At 40.1% G+C, this 20973-nt stretch overlaps 1 protein-coding gene across 1 annotated transcript; it reads right to left on the reverse strand.

The window, feature by feature from the left end:
- Positions 1-5371: 5371 nt before the first annotated feature.
- Positions 5372-20016, reverse strand: LOC308092380 (ras GTPase-activating-like protein IQGAP1; the record flags this gene model as incomplete). Its single annotated transcript, XM_080438241.1, has 16 exons — positions 5372-5774; positions 6236-6344; positions 9562-9660; positions 9852-10018; positions 10755-10964; positions 11713-11800; positions 11913-12051; positions 12832-12934; positions 13705-13837; positions 14502-14734; positions 15648-15732; positions 16179-16319; positions 16499-16723; positions 17160-17323; positions 19317-19645; positions 19998-20016. The coding sequence occupies 16 exons, from the start codon at positions 20014-20016 to the stop codon at positions 5661-5663; spliced, it is 2358 nt and encodes a 785-aa protein (XP_080294367.1). The 3' UTR covers positions 5372-5660.
- Positions 20017-20973: the final 957 nt, after the last annotated feature.

Genomic DNA, 20973 nt, shown 5'->3' on the forward strand with positions numbered 1-20973 from the left:
TGTATAATGTCTGAGATTAATTGGTATTGAGGGGTAACCAGATATTGTATGTGTGATTTATTGTAGGAAGGAGGACAACTAACTTTTCACAGTTTTTCGCACCCGTGTCATTATATTTTATAACCAAAAGCAATATCAGTCTCTAATATTATTAGAGACTGGGTTTTGTCAAATATTGTATGTTGGGTCATGTGCAATAGTAGGGCTGAGGAAATAGGTACATACAGGGCCATTAATTAATATTGCATGGTTTGGATTTTGTTTGCTGTGTTTACTTATTTACTTAATTTGCTTTTGGTTTTGCGTATTTATATTATTTAGATGTTCTTATTCGCTGTGTAGGATTCGGTTAGAGGCCCCTGTAGTAGGCCCTTGGGCTTAGTCCCATTTTAGGATCTTGACTTCAGTTATAATAACCCCCCTTTCCCTTAGTATTTTAACCTGACTTCCTTTTTATACTTGTTGAATAAACTTGACACGTTTGATACATCAGCGTCTGGGTCTGTTCATTCTGAACCCGTACCTATTTGGGGAACCTTACCTTCAGTTACATTGTCCAACATATATGGGTCAAAGACGTATAAGGTTTTCTAGGTATACAAAAAATTAAACAGCAATTACAATTCCCTAAAATAGTTTTTTATGTTCATTGGAGTGTCACCTATTCCCTAATAATATTTATATTCATGAATAAAGCCAGTAATTCTATTTTATTGTCGTTCATATAAATGCACCCCATACAATGTCAGTCAGTATAAAGCGTTTAAATTCAATCAAATAAAATTATGCAATTTTTTCACAATCACAAGGTGGTATAGACTGTCAAAAAATGTATTACTTAGGAAAAAATACATTATTTTATTTTGAATACCACTATTTGATGTTTTTTTTACAAAAACGTCCACTGAAAAAAAGAAAAAAGCTATGAAAATATTGTTTACCTCATCCTTTGAGATTAGTTTTTTCCATCTTAAAAAAACGAAACAAAGTTATAGTATTTTAATGTATTATTATTTAAATACTGCCGTTACCCTGAATGACACATATCACTACACCCCATATACTGATTAAATGTGATTCCCGCAGCAATAACAATTATGGCCCTATGAACTATCATTACTAACAACACTATTCTTTTTATTAAAAAAAATATTTTCTTCTAAAAACTATAATAACAGGATAAGATGTTCACAATGTGCATGCTTAATTTACACAGATGTATTACTTAAAAATAGCCAAAGGGACATATTATTGCTGCTAGTAATAATAGTTCATGGAATCATTATTGTTCTTGCTGAATAAATCACATTTAATCAATATTTGTGGGCTTTAGTGATACGTTCAGAGTAACAAAATGTCATTCAGCGTAACACCAGTAAAACACCACCAGTATTTTATATTAAAATGTGTCATTGGTACAAAAACAAATACCAAAGGATGAAGTTAAAGATAGTTTCATAGATTGTTACATTTTATTCAGTGTCGGCATTCTCCATTATAAAGATAATGTGTCTTATAATACCTTAAAATGCCATAAATAGTTGCAAAAATGCTAATCTTACAGTTATCATAGTGTTCATACAACAATTACATATATTTGCTTGCAATACATTTTTACTTGAATGTTGTAAACTAGTTAAAACTAGGTATAACAAAGCAATTGTCATGAAACCTTTGTTGCACTGAAGCGGTCTCCCATCCAAGTACTAACCAGGCCCGACCCTGCCTAGCTTCCGAGATCGGGCGTGTTCAGGGTGGTATGGCCGTAAGCCAGGGACGGATTAACCCCTGCAAGGGCCCTGGGCCGCCAATTTTAAGCCCCCCCCCCCTAAATGTTCAAATTTATTTGGGGGGGGGGGGGGGGGGGCTAGTGAAAGTTGGTATGGTGTGTATGATATGAAATCCTTAATCATATTCCATCATATATGGGCCCCAGGAGCCCTTGAAGGGCCTCAAACCCAGCGAGAATCACTGCTGTAAATACAGAGGAGGGGCCCCGCCCACACATTTGATATTTGATTAACCTATACATTTCATTTTAGTAAATTGTCGATGGCCGCACGGTCCAGTTCCATCGAAGGGCCCCTAAGAGCCCTGGGGCCATGGCCCTGGCGGCCCAATGGCTAATACAGCCCTGCCGTAAGCAACAGCAGCAGCGGCCGGTGTTATATAGATGACAGTGGCCTTGCTGTGGAGTGTGTTTATTCCTTTATTCTACTTAGGCCGGGCTGCTAAAGGTTTTGATTGTGACATTTGTTTAGTTAGTGCTGCATTAGCCTCGATCTCCAGGCTTTTATTGTTTAGTTTTGCTAAAAAATAAAAGCCTGGACCAGCGCGTCGGTGTACCCAATATAGGAAGTGTTTCATTTCCTCAACCAACCAGAGTGCAGTGGGCGTCACTCGTAATGTTGTGTTGACGGGGCGGGGGCTGACGGACAGATCGGTGAACCAATGGGATCACACGCATTCTCTCGCCGGAGATGTTAAACCCGCCCCTCTAGGTACGAAAACAGGAGGGCTGGTGCAGCCTAGTGCTGCATTCATAAATGACGATTGCTCATTCAGTCTGACAAATGAAAAGATCTTACAGAACCTGGTATTCCCAGGCGGTCTCCCATCCAAGTAATAACCAGGCCCGACCCGGCTTAGCTTCCGAGATCGGACGTGTTCAGGGTGGTATGGCCGTACGCAACAGCAGCAGTGGCTGGTAGGTGTTATATAGATGACAGTGGCCCTGCTGTGGAGTGTGTTTATTCCTTTATTCCTTATATCGAATTATATTATATGATAAATTGAAATACACTAATAAAGTCAGTTCAACAGTAGAAACAAAAGGGCAGTTAGCAAACATGATTAAAACCTATGTTTTTGTGAATGCCACTGCGCTAAATATACCTTGAAAAATACATTTTGAATCACATTTACACTCCCATCATGTCCCATGTAACATAAAATCAAATCAAAATAGTAATACTAAACTATCCCTCTAAATCTTAATGTCCTCAAAGTCACGCATCCAACAAGCTTTGAACTGAGCAGATTGGACCTTCTGTTCCAGAGATAATGACCAAAACCTTTGAAAATTGAAAACGGCCACTTTCGCCAGTTTTCCGGGTATTGAAAACCTCAAGGGATGCGTCCGTGATGTATATACCATGCGACCACTTAAACTCTGGATCTCCGATGCTAGCGGTTTTGACATACTGATGGAGTATATTATAGTATATTGTGGGTAGTATATCGAGATTAAAGATATGGGACATTAAAAAGGACAAATTAAACAAATGGGACAGATTATTAGAACACAAAAAAAATCGCTACAGCCTCAGTAGTTAACCAGTGAAATGACGGTATTTTACAATGCTAATAAGTACACTCCCATCATGTCCCATGTAACATAAAATCAAATCAAAATAGTAATAAACTATCCCTCTAAATCTAGGAAGGTAAGAAAAACCTAATTTGTAGAAATAGCCTATTTGCAGTGCTTAATCTGCAAAAATAAATAAATCAAATGCGCTACAATGAATACTTTAAGAAAATAAGGATAGTGTAGTAGAGTGACATCTACTGGAGCCAAAAGTCAAATTAACCATAATACTGCACATGCTCTAAGGGTTGAGAAGCTCCTCTACATGTTGTCCTTAACTTTTCAAATGTTAACTACAATATATTGAGGACTGACAACATATAAAATATAAATAAGGACAGGCTTGCTGAATCTATTTAACATAAGACACTATAAAACAATTCTCTGTCATCAACGTTCTGTTTAATCTATCACTATACAGCATAGTTTATAGATTAGCAGATTTAAAATCTCTGTTTAATGAACTGCTTGCCAGGATGATCTGTGTTTCAGATAAACACTTTTGCACGTCATTTGAGGGCGGATTCAGACTGGGTCCGATTGAATCGAACCGTTCCCGAGTACGACTGGCTTGTCCCAGCTGACCAGCATTCACACTGGCCCGTACTCGAGCACATTTCATTTAGCAGTAATGGTAAATATGTGCCTCATGGGGGCGCTGTTGACTATGGGGCTTTGGTAGATAGTGAATGTCATTCACAGAAGAAGAGTAACTTGCCAGAGTTTAGAGTGAATAATAAAGTTTGACTGTGTTCCTGACGTTGTCTTGAGTTATAATAATAACTGAAAAACAATACACAACCAAAGCAGTGTGTGCGTAGGTCTTTGAAACCTCAAAATGTAACGTTGTCTGTTATTATCAATATGATCGTGACGTCACTGATGCATCCTTGGTATTTTAGCAGTGACGTCACGGTCTATCCTTGGTATATTTATCCTTATAAACACGTTCGCTATACATGTGTTTTTTGTTTATGTTTTTTCACGGCTCGCGCTACTCAAACACTAGCGGGATTATTATTTCTTGTCAACATTCAAGTAGAATTATGAGAAGGTATAACCCAGCTAAAATAATGTGTCATTATAAAAATATATAAATGATATATGATTAGCAGTCCACTTCCTCCTTTTGGTACGGATGGCTTCACATTGCATCGTTCCGTACTCGAATACGCATGATCCGGATCCGAGACTACCTCCGGAGGTGGTTTCGGGTACGGTACGGTGATCCGTTTCGGGGAACGATACGCAACGTTCACACTATCACAAGATCAGCCAAGTGGCCCAGGGTGCGCACCCGGGACCATAGTGTGAATCCGCCCTGAGAAAGCAAACTAACATGCTCACTTGCACACCTGTGTGATTTAACTTGTACAAGAGTACTGCACATCTGCATCAGGGCTGATGGAACACACTGTAGGTTCCTTCTGTGCATCAGGGATGTAGTAGTAATACTCACCTCAGTCGAGTCCACGACAAATTCAGGTTATGCTTAAGACTAATTTATACTTTGCACAACACAAGTATAAATTAACCCAGTCAAGTCAGAATGTGGTATCAAATCCAAGTCATTACTGACAGGAGAAAGTCATGTCTATTTACCAATATAGAAATAAGGCAAATTAAACATTACTTGCATTATTGTCTTAGACCATTGCAAACGAACACACAATATTGTGAGAATAATAACACACCTTGCAATGGTCTAAGGCAGTAATGCAAGACTGAACACAAAAAGGCACTATGTCAGATGTAAAGACTAGATCATAACTATCAATGTTAAGCAGTACAGCTCTGCTACAGTATGAAACAGCATAGATCTTTGGTATTGGTGGAGAAAAGAGTGATTTTAGGCTTGCAGTCTATCAGCCAGGTAACCAGGTAAAGCAGTAGCTACAACAAAATACAAATGTATCTCTTTACATAAAACGTACATTCTACAATTAATCAAAGCCCATGCACATGTTGGTGGTAATGTTTAAAGCAAAACAAATATTTTCATTTTGGACCGAAACAGAAAAGACTATAAGCAAAATAATTCCTCAAACCTCCACTCTATGCTGGTACAGTATGCACGAACCAATTTGCCTTTAACAATAAAGCACATATGGTGATGCACATAACAACAGTAATAAAACAATAACAACAATTTTGCGTAGGCACACAGGCAAAGTACAGAATAGAGCATCTAGGATATCTAGAATGGTGATTGAACAGGGCTTCAGTACTGCTTTGTAAGTGGGGTGTTTTTTGTGCATCAGTGTCTGTAGCCCCTCACTCCTTTATCCCTCTATTTGCCATAGAACTTCTGGTTGAGCAGGAAGATGAACAGGTTGACATTGATGGTAACCTTGTCAAAGAGCTTCATCACAGCAACACCTTCATACTGGAGCTGGAGAAGATCCTGAGGGAAACAAAATCAAAGAAAATATAATTGAAGGATCACCACAATCATGGTCCCTGAGGTAGTTATCTGCATAAATTCAGTGAGATTGTCAAATATACATAATAGACAGGATAGCTAGGATAACAGTTTAATAAACCCCCCTTGTGGGGATGTGGACAATATTAACCACATGAACTTTAGTCCTGGTGACTCATAATAATAGTCAAATATTCCGCAAAAATAGGCGAACAGTCAGTGAAAATTGCAGATCAACAAGCTCTATTTGACGCAGAATGAAGAATATACTGTAGGGTTTAAGTGGTTCACAGAACACAAGCAGCGATTAGTAATTCTAGTACAAAATAATCATTGATTAGTGTTACGAAAACACATAACTCAGTAGAAGCACATACATACAAAGAAGGTGACAATGACATAGACACTGCATCTACAGTCTTTGAAATACAAAATGATCATACCTGGTATTCTAATTGTAACGTCTCCAAGTGCACACCCATGAACTTGACCTTCACTTCAAATACTCCAACAGCCTCTGATGGAGCGATCTCAAATATGACATTCTTGAACCTGATAGGAGATACAAAGACAGGGGAAGGAAGGAACGAGTTAGCATATATGTGAAGAAAATGATTAAATGAAGAATTACATTGCCCTCTCTCTTCCTCTCTCACCACCATGGCCTCATCCACCCACCCACCTATATGTTTGTTTCTTTCTTACTTACTATATCCATTAAATATAATTCACCATAGATGTTTTTTGTTTTTCTTTGTTGTATGGTATAACAATACCATATGGTATAATCATTGATAATAATGCTTCGGTGTCTCATATCTCTGTCTCTGAACACTACTGTATGTGACATTGTTTTGACTGTAGCTCAAAACACAAGAGTGCATGATCCAAAAGCAGTTCTTGCAGAAAGTGACGAGTGAATCTAAGCTTTTAAGTTATTTTGATCCATGTAGTGCGAGCTGCTTGCTAGACAAAATTGTTGCCACCGTAAACCAAAAATGCCCTAAATAAGGTGGCACCAATCAAAGTAAAATCAAAATCAAATGTGAAATATGACATGACCTGACAAAGATCCACCACAGATCGAACTGTTGGCTAATTTGTTTTGTGTACCATTTAAAATTGTGTTCTCCTCTTAATCCAGCACCCACTGTTGATGTGCAATTGTGCGTATAGTTAGCCTTTCATCATGTAAAAACCTGGCTGGGGATAGGCAGCACTATCCATTACCATTACTTTAAGAAATGGAGAAAAACTAGACTGAAGGTTCACCAACAATGTGAACAAACAATACCTAGTTACAGTACCTAAAATAACACACCACGAGAAGGGTTTATTTCTCTTAAATAATCTCAGAAAATAAATGTCTAATTTCTAAAATACTTATTTTCCACTATTGATGGACTGCTATTTTTAACAATAAAATCACAACTATCAGAGCTGAAATTACAACTACTGGTGACCTCTGCAGGCAACCTTGTGAAAGGCAACAGTGAGATAATTCACCGGATTGTAGCTACAAGTACATATTCCACTTGCTGTCTTCACCCTGTTCCTTCTATACTCATAAAATGTTCCTCGATGGCATTTAAAAAATGGTCATGAATAGCATTAATATATCCCTTGAAATGGGAGTTCTTCCTGATGCCTTCAAAACTGCTCATGTGAAGCCTCTAATGAAGAAGCTTATTTTTGATTATGGAGGAGTTCTATACAATTACAGACCAATATCTAACCTACCCTCTCTAAGCAAGATACTTGAAACTTTAGTAATCTAAGAATTAGCACGGATGCTGGTATCAGTTGGCCTCTCAGAATGTGTTTCGCATTCTAAACTGGTTTTGAACATATTGTACAAGAAGAATATTTTTAATTCGTTTTGGAGAACATACAGTATGTCAGAGAAATACAGTATGACATAACTTTTGCTGTTGCACAAGGGAGCTGCCTTGGGCCCTTGCTGATAACTGCTAACCAAACCAGAGAACACATCAGTACAGTCTTGCATAGACAACACTGGCTCCCTGTGTCTTTCAGAGTCAATTCTAAAGTCCTTCCATTTGTTTACAAAGCTCCCAATGGGTTAGGACCAGCCTAACTCATAGACTCCCACCTGTATTATGTTCCTTTACAAGCCCTTAGATCCTTTACTGCAGGCTTGCTGGGTATGCATAACCCTACCCAAAAGAAAACTTGAGAGGCAGACTCTGTTTAAACATTTTTGTATTGTATTTCTATACCATTTCTCACAATTGTAAGGCATTTTATTGTCTCCGCCAGGCCGAAGGCATGGCGAGAGAGTATGTTTTACCCTCCGTCCGTCCGTCTGTGTGTCCGTCCCTGTGTCCGTGTGTCCGTCCTGTCTGTGTGTCCCGGTCGCTGCGAAACTGTGCACACACACTCCCTGGATGCCAATTCAGAACCTCTGCCCCAATTTTTTCACATGGGCCTGTTATAGCGCCACCAGGAGGCCGATTTGTGCAAAACCCATTTTTTTACATTACTCCTACAGATTTTATCCAAACGTCATGCAAATCGGTACACAGTATCTCTATAGTCATGTGATCCACATTGATCTGTCCGATTTCCCATATTCCATCCTCATTGCCTATGGTTGGCTTACAAAGTTTGCAGGATTGGTCTGTTTTGAACAAAAAGCCTCAAATCATGAACGCAGCTTGCGATTTCCGTGAAATTTCACACGCACATTCCCACTAGGCCGAGGAAGAAATGCCACCCTTTTCGCATTGGCCTGTTATAGCGCCACCAGCAGGTCTAATTTAGCAAAACACATTTTTGGAACAAAATGCCTCAAATCATGAATGCAGTGTCTGATTGCTGTGAAAGACCTACGAATAAATGGCACCCTTTTCACATTGGCCTATTATAGCGCCACCAGGAGGCCAGAATAACGTACCTGACCTGGCGGAGACCTGTGCTCCGAGGAGCACTTTTTCTAGTTTCATTTTATTTTCCATTCAACTTTATTATTGTGCTTTACTTTTTTATTTCTCCCCCCCATATAATTTAGAGTAGCCAATTATTTATTTTACCCCTTTTTCTCCCACTGTAGTTATTATGGCAATTAATTCCTCCCCACATATTTCTGTGTCGTCATTGCTGGTGCAACCTACTGACTCATCTGCCAGTGAGGACGTAGCAACTCCGTCCTACACCTCCCAATCAGCATTCCCCGCTGACAGACGCTGCCCTAGCCTGTAGGAATACGTGCAGCAACAAAGAACACTCGGCCGGCTTCCCTCCCCTGAACAAGGCCATTTGTGTTCATATAGATGCTCGGCCAAATCGGATGCACCGCGGTGGATTTGCACCTCTAGACTCACCAGTGGTGGGCAGATACTTTATCCCTGTGCCTTTCGAGTGCCCCTCCTGCTTTTGTTTTTATTTTATTTTATTTTATGCAAAGCACTTTGAGTTGCATGTTCTGTATGAAAGTGCTAAAGAAATTATGTTTATTATTATTATTATTATTATTATTTACTACCTGTAATTGATAATATTTTATGTATGATATGATGTCTGTATTATTTTATGTATTTTATTATGTTTTGTGCAAATAATCAAATCAAATTGAAATAGAATGTAGTACAACTGGTGTCAGAGCAGGCAACACCTCTTAACAGAGTCTGGCTTTACCGACATGCATCCTGCATTAGACTCAAACAACCTCTAAAATGTATGTACGGTTATGCGTCATCCATGGCAACACAAAAAAGGGGTATTGCATAACTGTAAGTGTAGAACTCACTGGTTTGTCTGCAGGTCCTCTATTTCGATCAGCACGCCCTTTTCATGGAGTCGAGCGGCAGTGTATTTTTGCTTGTTGTCACCTGGTTTCTTTGATAAACTGTGGAGGCGAGAGATGATGAAGAGCTTAACATCCATACTGTAATTAACCTGAGCTTGTAGATCGGCTAATTTTGGTGAGGAGATTTGATGTCAAGTCTGTAGACAGAAAAAAGCGTTCCAAGAACAGCTAAGGTCTGTTTTACTAAGAATAGAGGGTTCAAGAAGTTAAACAAAGGAAATCCCACTCACTTCCCCTTGCTGGCCAGATTGTGCATACATGTCTTAATGTACTGATTGTAGTAGTCAATCTGCACATTGTAAAAGGTGGTCTTTGAGTTGAGGGCAGAATTGGTTTGATGTAGTTTCACCAGTTCTGCTTTCCTACGCTGACGATACCGCTGCTGATTCCTGATGTCCTGTAAATGAACAAATTAAAAAGGAGAAAAAAAGAATAAATGAAAATAAAACCATTATAATAAGAAAGAAATGTGACTTTTAACAGTATTAACCACTTGAATGCTAGCAATTCTGGGCATGTCACAATAGGTGAACGTTTGATGAAAATAGTTGAACATTCACCGAATATAGCAGATTGCGATGCTCAAAACGCATCGCAACCCCAGTCGACAAAGTATATAGGGTTTAAATGGTTAACCCATCCATATACAGTACAAAAATATAACATAAGTAGTTTCTATAAGACGGTTTCATTCTGTAACATTAACCCCGGCGCCACCCTGAACATTACAACCACTGTGACCAACCGTTGCCCTGTGAAACATCTGAGAAACAGCTGTAAGTTAGCTAGCGAGCCAGCCTACGATTTTTTAAATGAATTATTGTAATAATTACCCACTTAAACCCCCTATACTTACAGTAGTAAACTAATACTTAGTTTACCGGGGTCAGCTCTGTACTGTACTGTTCTTTTCCCCCATCTACACCAAAACAAATATCTGATCTACAAGCTCACAAAGCATTGTGTTGAGATGCATTGTGAGTTTGCAGATCAGCTAGTTTCAAACATTCCCCCAGAACAGGGATGCCAAGGCTCAAGTGGTTAAAAATGGCTAGTGGTGTAAACAGCTGACAAGCATTTTCACGTGTCTTCTAGTAATAACAGACTGTTGTTGCTACATGACATAGCTATACCTTGGCTATGTCATTGATGAGGTCCTGGTAACGGTTCTCAGGGTGAACTTTGCCCAGCTCGGCCAACCTCTGCAGGTTGCTCTTAATCTTGTCCTTCTTCCCTTGCAGCGTCAGGCTGTCGTCCACCACAGGCTTGGCCTGTTTCATCTTCTCTGGAGTCTTCGCATCTCGGATCGCCTGCCTCTGCATCGCACGCTGGTACTCCACTTCCTGTCACCCAGGAAATCATAGCAGTTGTATGAATGTACATTTTCAGATTGCATATGAATAGCTCTATTCCAAATACTGTTCCCTACCCACCAAAAAACGTCATCCTTCAGTACCTGTTAAGTAATGGGGATCCAAACCGTTAAGGTATAACAAGTATATCATTAAGAGGAAGGAAGTTTACTAATCCTTAATTAAACGGTACAGCACACCGTTAAATGTTTGGCAGAAGGTTGAGATGGCAGAAGGTTGAGATGTCTAGAACAGGGTTTGTCTTTGTATGCATGTACAGCATGTATGCATGTTTGTCCCCACACAAGTAGACCAATCACAGCTCACTCCACTATGTGCATGATGTCACAAAACCGAAGGAGAACAGTATGACTCACTGTAGCAGAGAATGGACATACACACCATGAAACAGCACTGAAGTTAACCATTTGCGGCTTATAATGTGAACATCCCTTACAGTAACTCACTGCAACAGATAACAGATGACAGGCAATGAAGCTAATGATTCATTCACAAACTGCACACCTAACAACTTCCTATCGACACCTGAGGATTGGACTGAGAGGACATAGATGTCGACCTGGAAGTCTTTATATCCATTTGAATTTGTATGTTTTTTATAGGACTCCACTTGTATGTTTTTTAATGACTTGATTGATATGTTTTTTTATATGACTTAATGAGTATGTTGCAGTGTAGTGTAATGGTCCCCATCCCCGTCCAATCCCCTGCTTCTGACCTGCTCAGGGCTGGCCATAGAGTCCAGGATCTCAGTCAGAGTATCCCCAGGCTGGAACCGGATCACATCCACAATTAGCCTCTTGGTGCTGGAGAGAGTAAAGCGTACGGAAACGATAAATATAATGGCATACACTTGATGACACTGCGCATTCTTGTTTAAGTCTTAGAAGGAATGCGATCTAATACTTTATGACTCACTTGAGCAGGAGTTTCCTCCTGGCATCCATCTCAGTGTTGGCCTCTCCAGGGACATCAAACTTGTTGGCAAGTGTGAGGGAAACCTCCGTCTTCCCCATCACCTCTTTGTTGGGGTCACCATCGGGGAGGGGATTTTCACCTTGGAACGGAAAACAAATTGCTTTGAGTGATGTGCAGTTCAAAGGATGATGCTATATTGTTTAAATACTGTCTGGTATAGTTTACTTTCTACTAGAAAGGCATATCCTGTTGCTTTTGGGGGGGGGGGGGACCTGGCTTATGCTTCCATCTAGGAATGTCCAAAAGTAAAAAAAAATCTAACTTGAATAGTCGGCGGCTTGTCTGAATGATTAACAGACATGTTGGTCACAAAGGGAGCCTTATACTATATGGTAAGGCTGTAGTGTATATGGACCAATATTCTATCATTTCATTTTCAATACCGTTGCTGTCGGGCAGAAACCTTGAATGGCCATAACCGTTATTTTTCAGGAAATGGAAATAAGAACCTGTGTTGTCATTTAGTCACAAGCTCTTGTTAATACTTTTCATTGGTTAAATATTTATAAAACCCAAAGACAGATTTAACCACTTTCAACCTGGCATCCCTGTATTTGAGAATGTCATTACCAAAATCTTTCAAAAATCACGATTCAGAGCACATTGTGAGCGACAACTAGTGCAGAGTGGGTGGAATTGTGGGATGTATGGGGACAGGTCATTCTGCACATGCATTAATAGCGTTAAAAGATTTTATCTAATTATTTCCATAAATTAATTAACACAGCTAACCCAGCTATTTTGACAGCCCTAGAATAAATGTAAAAAGATTAAATATGGGGATACAAGGCGTCTGCCTGACAGCAATAATATACTGTAGGTGTAAATCTAACTTCATTTACAAAGAAACTCTACTTACCGATGAGGGACTCAACAGTGGGCACCTCACCCAGGTCCTTCAGTAACTCATGGATGGGATCATTGTGTTCTGGAGCAATGGCATCCTGATGATCCAGCAGCAACTAACAGAGACAATGTATAGTGTAGACAGTACAGCACTATCAGTCACACAAATTAAAAATACAAAAATACCCCATAACCACTTTAACTGGTGTCACTATTTTTGGGCATTAAAGGGCAGGTGAACATTTTCAAAAATGCAAATCTAAATTTTGAAAGAAGAAATTATAATCTATTTTTTTTTAAATAGCTACAATAGTATATTAAATAAACTTGCATCGCAAAGTGACAGGTTGTAAGATTATAGATTGCCTATTTTCCCTATTCTTCGTACGTTTGTATGACAAAGTACTATAATGTATTAGAGCTTAAGTGTTGAGTTACATGTAGATGCAGGTATCAGCACATATCGTAATGCAAGATTTTGTTAAGGCTGTATACTGTTGTATACTATTGTTCATTATTGATGCTGTTTCTTTTGTGTGTGATGTTTTTACCCTGCTGTATCTACTGTACCTTCTCTTGCCCTGTAACTGTATCTTAACTGCTGTACTGCCTCTGGCATCTGAATTTCCCTTGTGGGATCAACAAAGGTCTTATCTTATACCATGGAATGAACAATTTAGATACCAAAAAGTCTGAATGAATAACAGCATGCGTGTACACGCACATGCAGAATGGGGTGGGGTGATCTCAGGGGTGATGACAGTGAGAGGGATGTGTAAAGGCTAATTTATACTTGGTCACTCGAAAACAATTGACGTATTCAACATGTTGACGCGAGTGTCAAATATAAATTAGCCATGAGAGCGTTCATACAGTTTAGACTCACTGTATGAGTGTTGATGACCTCTCCAATAGAGATGTAGATGACAGGTTTGGTGAGGGTGACCAGATCAGAGTACTGATCCACGTTGAACTTATCTTCCAGCGAGGGAATGTCACATGCAGCCAAAAAGAAACGTCTGTAATGCAAGATGGGACGACGAATGAAATGAGACACACAAACGGTGGAGAACTGGGAAAAGTGAATGTTCTACCAACTTTGAACTCTACTGTAGTGGTTCCCAAAACAGTGTGCCATGAGAAAAGTCCAGGTGTGCTTTGGGATTTTGTGACAACCACACATTATTATTGTAACATATAAAACTATACAAAAAGTTATGATATATTTTTACATGTCTAATATCAGTACTTTGTCAGCTCTCATTTCCCAATACAGAGGCAAATTCTATAAAGAAAATACTGCATATTTATTTAACCACTATCAATCTGGTGTCGCTATTTCGAGCATGTAATTATAGGTGAAAATGTGATTTAAAAAATAGATTTTAATTCATTTCTTTCAGTATGAAATTAGCCAATCTACAAGCTCACAACACGTTGCATTGTAGATCGTCTATTTTCGCTATGAATACAGGTGTGCTTAGAGTTTGTGTCATGCCCACTGGTGTGCCTTGGGCACAAACAGTTTGAAAGCCACTGCTCTGTACTGTACGCCAAAACAGAACTAAATGTTATGTGTACATACTGCACTGTACATACATACTGCATGGCCTAGTTAGCTGCCAAACAGAAAACGAGGAGGAGACAAACAGGTGGGTCAGTCAGTGCGTTGAAGAGTCAGACCTGAACTTCTGGTAGGAGGCACTGAGGTACTCATTAATGGGGTTGAGGTGGGCGTTGTCTCCCAGGAACATCTTATTGGAGGCAGCGTGCTGCAGCATCTTAGCAATAGAGCCCAGGTTCCTCCGCTGGTCCGTGGTCAGCTGACCTCCAGCCGACATGTCAATGATGTCAAAGGCATCCGGGGCTACGATGGCCGGGTTCATGTAGCGGTAATACAAGAGGTTCCCCACGATCTGGACAAAAACATAATTTAAATATACATTTATTTGAAATGATCACACACAATATTAACACATTTTACGTAATAAAAACAAGTAGAAATATATTAACATGTAAGACGAATAAATACATTATTATAAATATTATTAATAAACAAATACATACGTATAAGTATTCCATCTTTCATTGATTAGTAGGTGTGAATTAGAGATGGGAATGATTAAACTGATGGATTTCTTACTCCAAATTTGCTCTGAATTAGTTCAACCAAATTAAACCAACAAAAAGAGTTGGCTCATCCATACATAATAGAAAGGCAGTCATTTGCCAGAAAAGAAAAACAATAACTTCTATGTAATAAACTGGCATTGTGCCAGGGTTACATGAGGCATAAACATTAAAACTGTTCTCAGTTTCATCCATGTTTTTGCCATCTTTTTTCTTTTTAGGCCTGTTGGTTAGATGGGTTAATAAACTGAGGAAAGGAGTTACAATTCCCATCCCTGGTTGGAATTACTGAGAAGGAGAAGGAAGAAGAAAAAGGAGGAGAGCCATGAGAGTTGGTGTGGCTCACCTTTTTTCAGCAGGCAGAGAGAAGGACACCCCCAACAAAGAGGCTGGAACTAGTCAGACAGCAAGGAACAAAGCCAGGGAGAATAAACTAAGGGAAAGGAAATAATGATAAGTACAGGCACAAAAAGAATGAACAAGACAAGAACAGAGAGAGAGAGAGAGAGAGAGAGAGAGAGAGAGAGAGAGAGAGAGAGGTGTTTCAGTCAAGAGGACAGGAACAGGAGCAATGCTTTTTAAGCTTGCCAGGATGGAAGAATAACAATGTTGTCAACTCCAGCTGATAAGGAGTAGCCTGGAAACCAGACGAATCAGTGATATTAGTCTGGCCATGCCAGGCTAGATAAGCAGACCAACCTTTAGCAACTCATCCTCTGTGGCATCTGGAAATGTCTCATGAATGCTGTCCTTCAGCACCTTGGCGATGAAACGCATCCCATATCTGGGAAACACAATACAGATAGACTGTAGATACTGACGGCTTGGAATTTACCATATTCACACAGCGGCCATTTTGCTCTTACATTACACTCTCACTGACTGCACTCACACAGATACATGTCTCTCATGAGTCTGCAACTGCAATAATTAAGAGCTGTCCCACTGTAAAAGTAAGTGCATGGCTATTTTGCAGACTTTTATTTAACCCTTTATGCACAATTGCTGTAAGCTTCGCTTGAGGCAACACCTCACAATTCATACCAGGGAATGATAGGTGAAGCGTGGAAGCATGCAACATTTTTGGTATTAAATAAACAAAACATGGAAGGACCTGGCATGTAAAAACATAGTTTTTATGAATATGGACAACACAGAAGGGTTTATTTGTTTAGACTAGTCACAGCACATTGTGTGAACAACAGTTACCAGTAAGGTTGAATAACTTACGGAATCTTGTCCACCGAGACAACGATAGCAGACAGGAACTTGTCTGTGACTGTCCTCATGTTCTTGATAGATGCTTCCAGTCTGGTTCTTACCTCTTCATGGGACATGGCCTGCTCGGGGGTCACATCATATGGCAGTCTACTGTTGGGGATAGGGAGGGGTAAGGGGTGGATGGGGAATAAGTGTTCATGTAAAAAAAACAAGAGAAAGAAGAATCAAACACATATAAACTAACAAACAGACAGGCCGGATCCCCTATCACACATTGCTGCAGACAAGATATGAAGTGGGATCAGACAAAGGCAGACCTCATGTCTCACCTGGCCTCTCCAGTCTGCGTCTCCATCTCGGTGACCCAACTCTTGTAGATGTCCACAGGGTCCGTCTTAATGTTCAAAGCTTTGTCATCCATGATTTCCTTGACAACCGGTGCCAGAATCTGTCGCAGTGCATTCTGGCCCCTCGCCCCTCGGTTGAAACTCACAACCATCTTAATGACTGTGGGGTTCCCCGTGACAATCTCCTGGATTTGGTCCACTTTAGATCTGTGGACAGATATTAGATTAGATTCTACTTTATTAATCCCAGGGAGGAAATTCGAGCATCACAGTAGTCATGATAACACAGAAGTTATTTAAAGAAATGCTGCTTGGATATGAGGATCTGGTAATTAAAATAATGCACCCACTCACTGTGCAGTCAATGTGCATTCCCTTTCCCTATGTCTTATGAGTACTTACCTACAGTCATCAAACAGTGATTATATAGTGCTATGCTATGTATAGGCAATACTTAATATAAGCATTGCAAGTAAATACATGAATAATATGTAGTCACTCAATATGTACATATGTACTCTAGTACAGACGGACAAGTATAAAATGCATTCTTTGCATTTTATAATATCTTTCCTCTTTGTTTAAGTAGTTAACAGCTGCTTTCCCTCCCCATTAGGCATCATGCAGAGAATGTCATACTCACTTGATCTCCTCGTGAAGGGCCGTTTTAAAGAGCTTGAGCAGCAGGTACTCCTCTCTCTGGTTGGAGGCATAGTTATATAGTGTGAAGATCACAGTGTCCATGAACTTAGTGGATTTATTCTGAGGCATCTGGAAGATCAGCTTGGCGAGATATGTGGGGTTGGTCTGAATGACAGGGAGAAAGACAGATGAATGGTTAAATGTGGCAAAACAGACAGCTTTAATTCCTTCTACATCTACTTGCTTGCAGGTATAAGGTAAGGTAAACTTTATTGTCCCGAAGGAAATTTGGTTTGGGCTTTAACCCCAGTTGCAGCCGCACACAAAGCAATGACAAAGACAAAATACAAAATACAAAATACAAAATACAAAATACAAAATACATAACAGGGGGGGGGACACAACATTACACAAGTGCACAGATGCATCAGTGACGTCACGATCATATCGATAATAACAGAGACTCGACAGACAACGTTACATTTTGAGGTTTCAAAGACCAACGCACACACTGCTTTGGTTGTGTATTGTTGTTCTGTTATTATTATAACTCAAGACAACGTCAGGAACACAGTCAAACTTTATTATTCACTCTAAACTCTGGCAAGTTACTCTTCTTCTGTGAATGACATTCTATATCTCCCAAAGCCCCATAGTCAATAGCGCCCCCATGAGGCACATATTTACCATTACTGCTAAATGAAATGTTCTCGAGTACGGACGAATTTTGGCCAGTTTGAATGCTGGCCAGCTGGGAGAAGCCAATCGCACTCGGGAACGATTCGAATCAATCGGACCCAGTCTGAATCCGCCCTTAGTTGACACAGGAACAAACGATTTTTTAAATCTTACATAATTCCATTTTGGTTCGCTATACCTTCTCCCAGAGGGCATCATTACAAACTTTCCATGTAGAACATGGGTAGCATCACTGACTATTTTCTGCGCCTGTCTTAGCGTGGCCTGCTCGTAAATAGACTTGCAAAAGGTAAATCATTTAGCCACCGGCATCTGCTTCTCATCTATTATGTATAGATTTACTATAGAACACTGGACTTCTTTTTTTGTTTTTACCAAAAAGTTTACTAACCTGCACTTTACCAATGACTATATGGTCTGATGCTCTATTTATCATACTGCATTATTTATTGCATCTACTATACTGTTCATTTTTAGATTTCTTATAGCAGATATACAAGCTCATAGTGCTATGAGCTTGTAGATCTGCTATTTTCGAAAAATCGTGAACATTTGTGAAAATCTTTGAATATATATATATAGTATTTTAAAGTGATTTTTTTTTACTTACATTTTTATCCCGCGATTTTTGTAACCCATTTTTTTTCACCCGGTGCCAATTTCCTAAGTGATCCTGGGCGCTACACCAGCGCTACACCAGTCCCCCACAGCCTAGGGAGGCCAGGGCCGAGCTCATGCTTCCTTCAGTGCATGAGAGCCAACTGACCTTCTTGTCACCTGACAGGGGGGAGTTTCCCCGATAGGACGTAGCGTGTGGAAGGAACACGTTATTCCAACCAGTTCCCTTCCCCTCCATCAGGCGCCCCGGCTGTCATGGGGGAGGCGGTATAGTGACCAGGATTACTACATGTTTTTGTGAGGGTATTAACTACCCTGGGAGACACGGGGAGAACATGCAAACTCCACACAGAGTAGGCCCTTTCGCCAACCCACCTAGGGTTGTATTTGTAAATACAATTTTTGCTTCTAGGGTTGGTCCTTGGAACAAAATATTTTCAGATGAGGGTCCACGGCCAAATAAAGTACATATAGTTATGGAGGTCCTTGACATGAACAGTTTGAGAACCACTGATATTATAGCACCATAAGTAAAAAAAAAAAAAAAAAAAAAAATGTTAGGATTTAGAAGATATTTGTAGAATCCCCAGAAGCAAAGTATTGAGTTACAAATGTTCGCTTTAAAAGATTTGCACACATTTTCACGATTAAAAAAAAAAATGAATAGCAGATCTACAAGTTCATAGCGCGGCACCAAGTTTGTATATATATGAGCTTGTATATCTGCTAATTTTTGAATAGCCCAAAGAAATCTAAAAATGACACAGATGCGTTCCCGGATTGAATGGGTTAGTACAAATGGCAAATAAACCCTCTTGAACTTCAACAAATGTATGTTTACCTGTAAGAGATAGAAGAGATATTGGTAGGCTTCCAGTTTGATCCTCTTCTCCTTGCTGAGGGCCTTGAGGCCTCCTCTTTGCTTGTTCTTGGTCAGCTTCCTGCTGTGGGAGACCACCTCCTGCAGCGTGATCTTGTTCTTCACCAGCAGGCCGATCTTGATGTCCATCAAGTTCAGGTCGTTCTCCAGCTGCTGATTGGAGCGGATGTTGGTGACCACCTTCTCACGAAACCTCATGAGGTCCAGCTCCTCCTGGAAGTCCTGGTCGCTGTGGACTAGCAGGTGGACGAGGTTCCGCACCACCAGCATCGGCGGGTCATCAGCGTTGACTGTGACAAGAGGGGGACGTAAATGATGTATAGGTGGGCTTCAAACTGCAATTCAGTTTTCCGTTTGGCATTTTAATTTTGTTCAGTCAAAACTAACTTTAAAGGAGAGTGCTGGTCATTTTAGGTTGTATGTTTGATGTATGCTAACACCAACATACAAAGGAACGTTGAATATTTCCAGATCTGCCCCTGTTGTCCATTCTGCAGACCCCTTGCAGCGGCATAATCGGAGACGTGTGTAAGAGTGAAAATCGCCTATATTAACCGATGTAAAGTTTGTTTTTTTCCTACTACTACCCATCGTGGAGTCTCATGATACTCAAACATGCGCTGAATGCCCCGCATGAGCTACCGTTCGTGCAGAACGACATGACGCTGGTTGCTTGTTTCTCTCACAGAACCTGGCGTGTGCCATATTTTACACACGTCTCCCATTATGCCGCTGCAAGGGGTCTGCAGAATGGACAACAGGGGCAGATCTGGAAATATTCCACATTCCTTTGTATGTTGGTGAGTGATTAGCGACACATCAAACATACAACCGAAAATGACCGGCACTCTCCTTTAAGGAGTAGTAGGCGATTTCGTGTGGACCAAAACATTAAAAAAATCTTTAATATGTTTTAAATAATGTACTGTACACCAACATTCAAATTGTTTCTTAGGCTGAGAATGATCCATTTTACCATTAAGTTGCCCTGCCATGGAGGATGCAAACTCACCCTAGCTGCACATGGCATCTTAGTGCTCCTTTAAAAATCTACTCATAGCTAGGGGTGCAACAGTTAATCGAACCAATTGTTCGTTTACAGTTACAGGGGAGACAAATTAGAGGCTGCATTCAGTTTGGACCATGGAACTTTTTTAGAACTTGTACTCTTGTATGTTTGCAGACACATGTCAGTTCATGTATTGAGAAAAGCAAGAGGCTGCTCGACTCCGGTGCAAAGGGCAGAGGTTCACTGGTCACTCTCCACTCTAAGACGATCATAAACACGTCGTCTCATTAAATAGAGTATTGCTGCTGAGGTTAAAAAGGCTGGGATGTCATATCAGGACCCCCCAAATTAATACGTATTTGCATCCCGACATGTGAGCTTGTATATTTGCTATTTTCAAATAGCCCGAGGTATATATAAATCTAGTTAACTCATTTAGCTGGGGACCCCATGGAAACTCATCAAGGACCCCTGTGGGTCCCCAGACCCCACTTTGAGAAGCACTGATGTAGGAAATGGTTGTTTGACATTTCTATCATAATCCTTCACCTGCTGGTGTGCTGGTAGTGCTGCTCCCCTTAGCTGGCGCCTCCAACTCTGGCGTCTCTT

This window comes from Gymnoscopelus braueri (assembly GCF_963280865.1).
Source record: "Gymnoscopelus braueri genome assembly, chromosome: 9".
NCBI lineage: Eukaryota > Metazoa > Chordata > Actinopteri > Myctophiformes > Myctophidae > Gymnoscopelus > Gymnoscopelus braueri.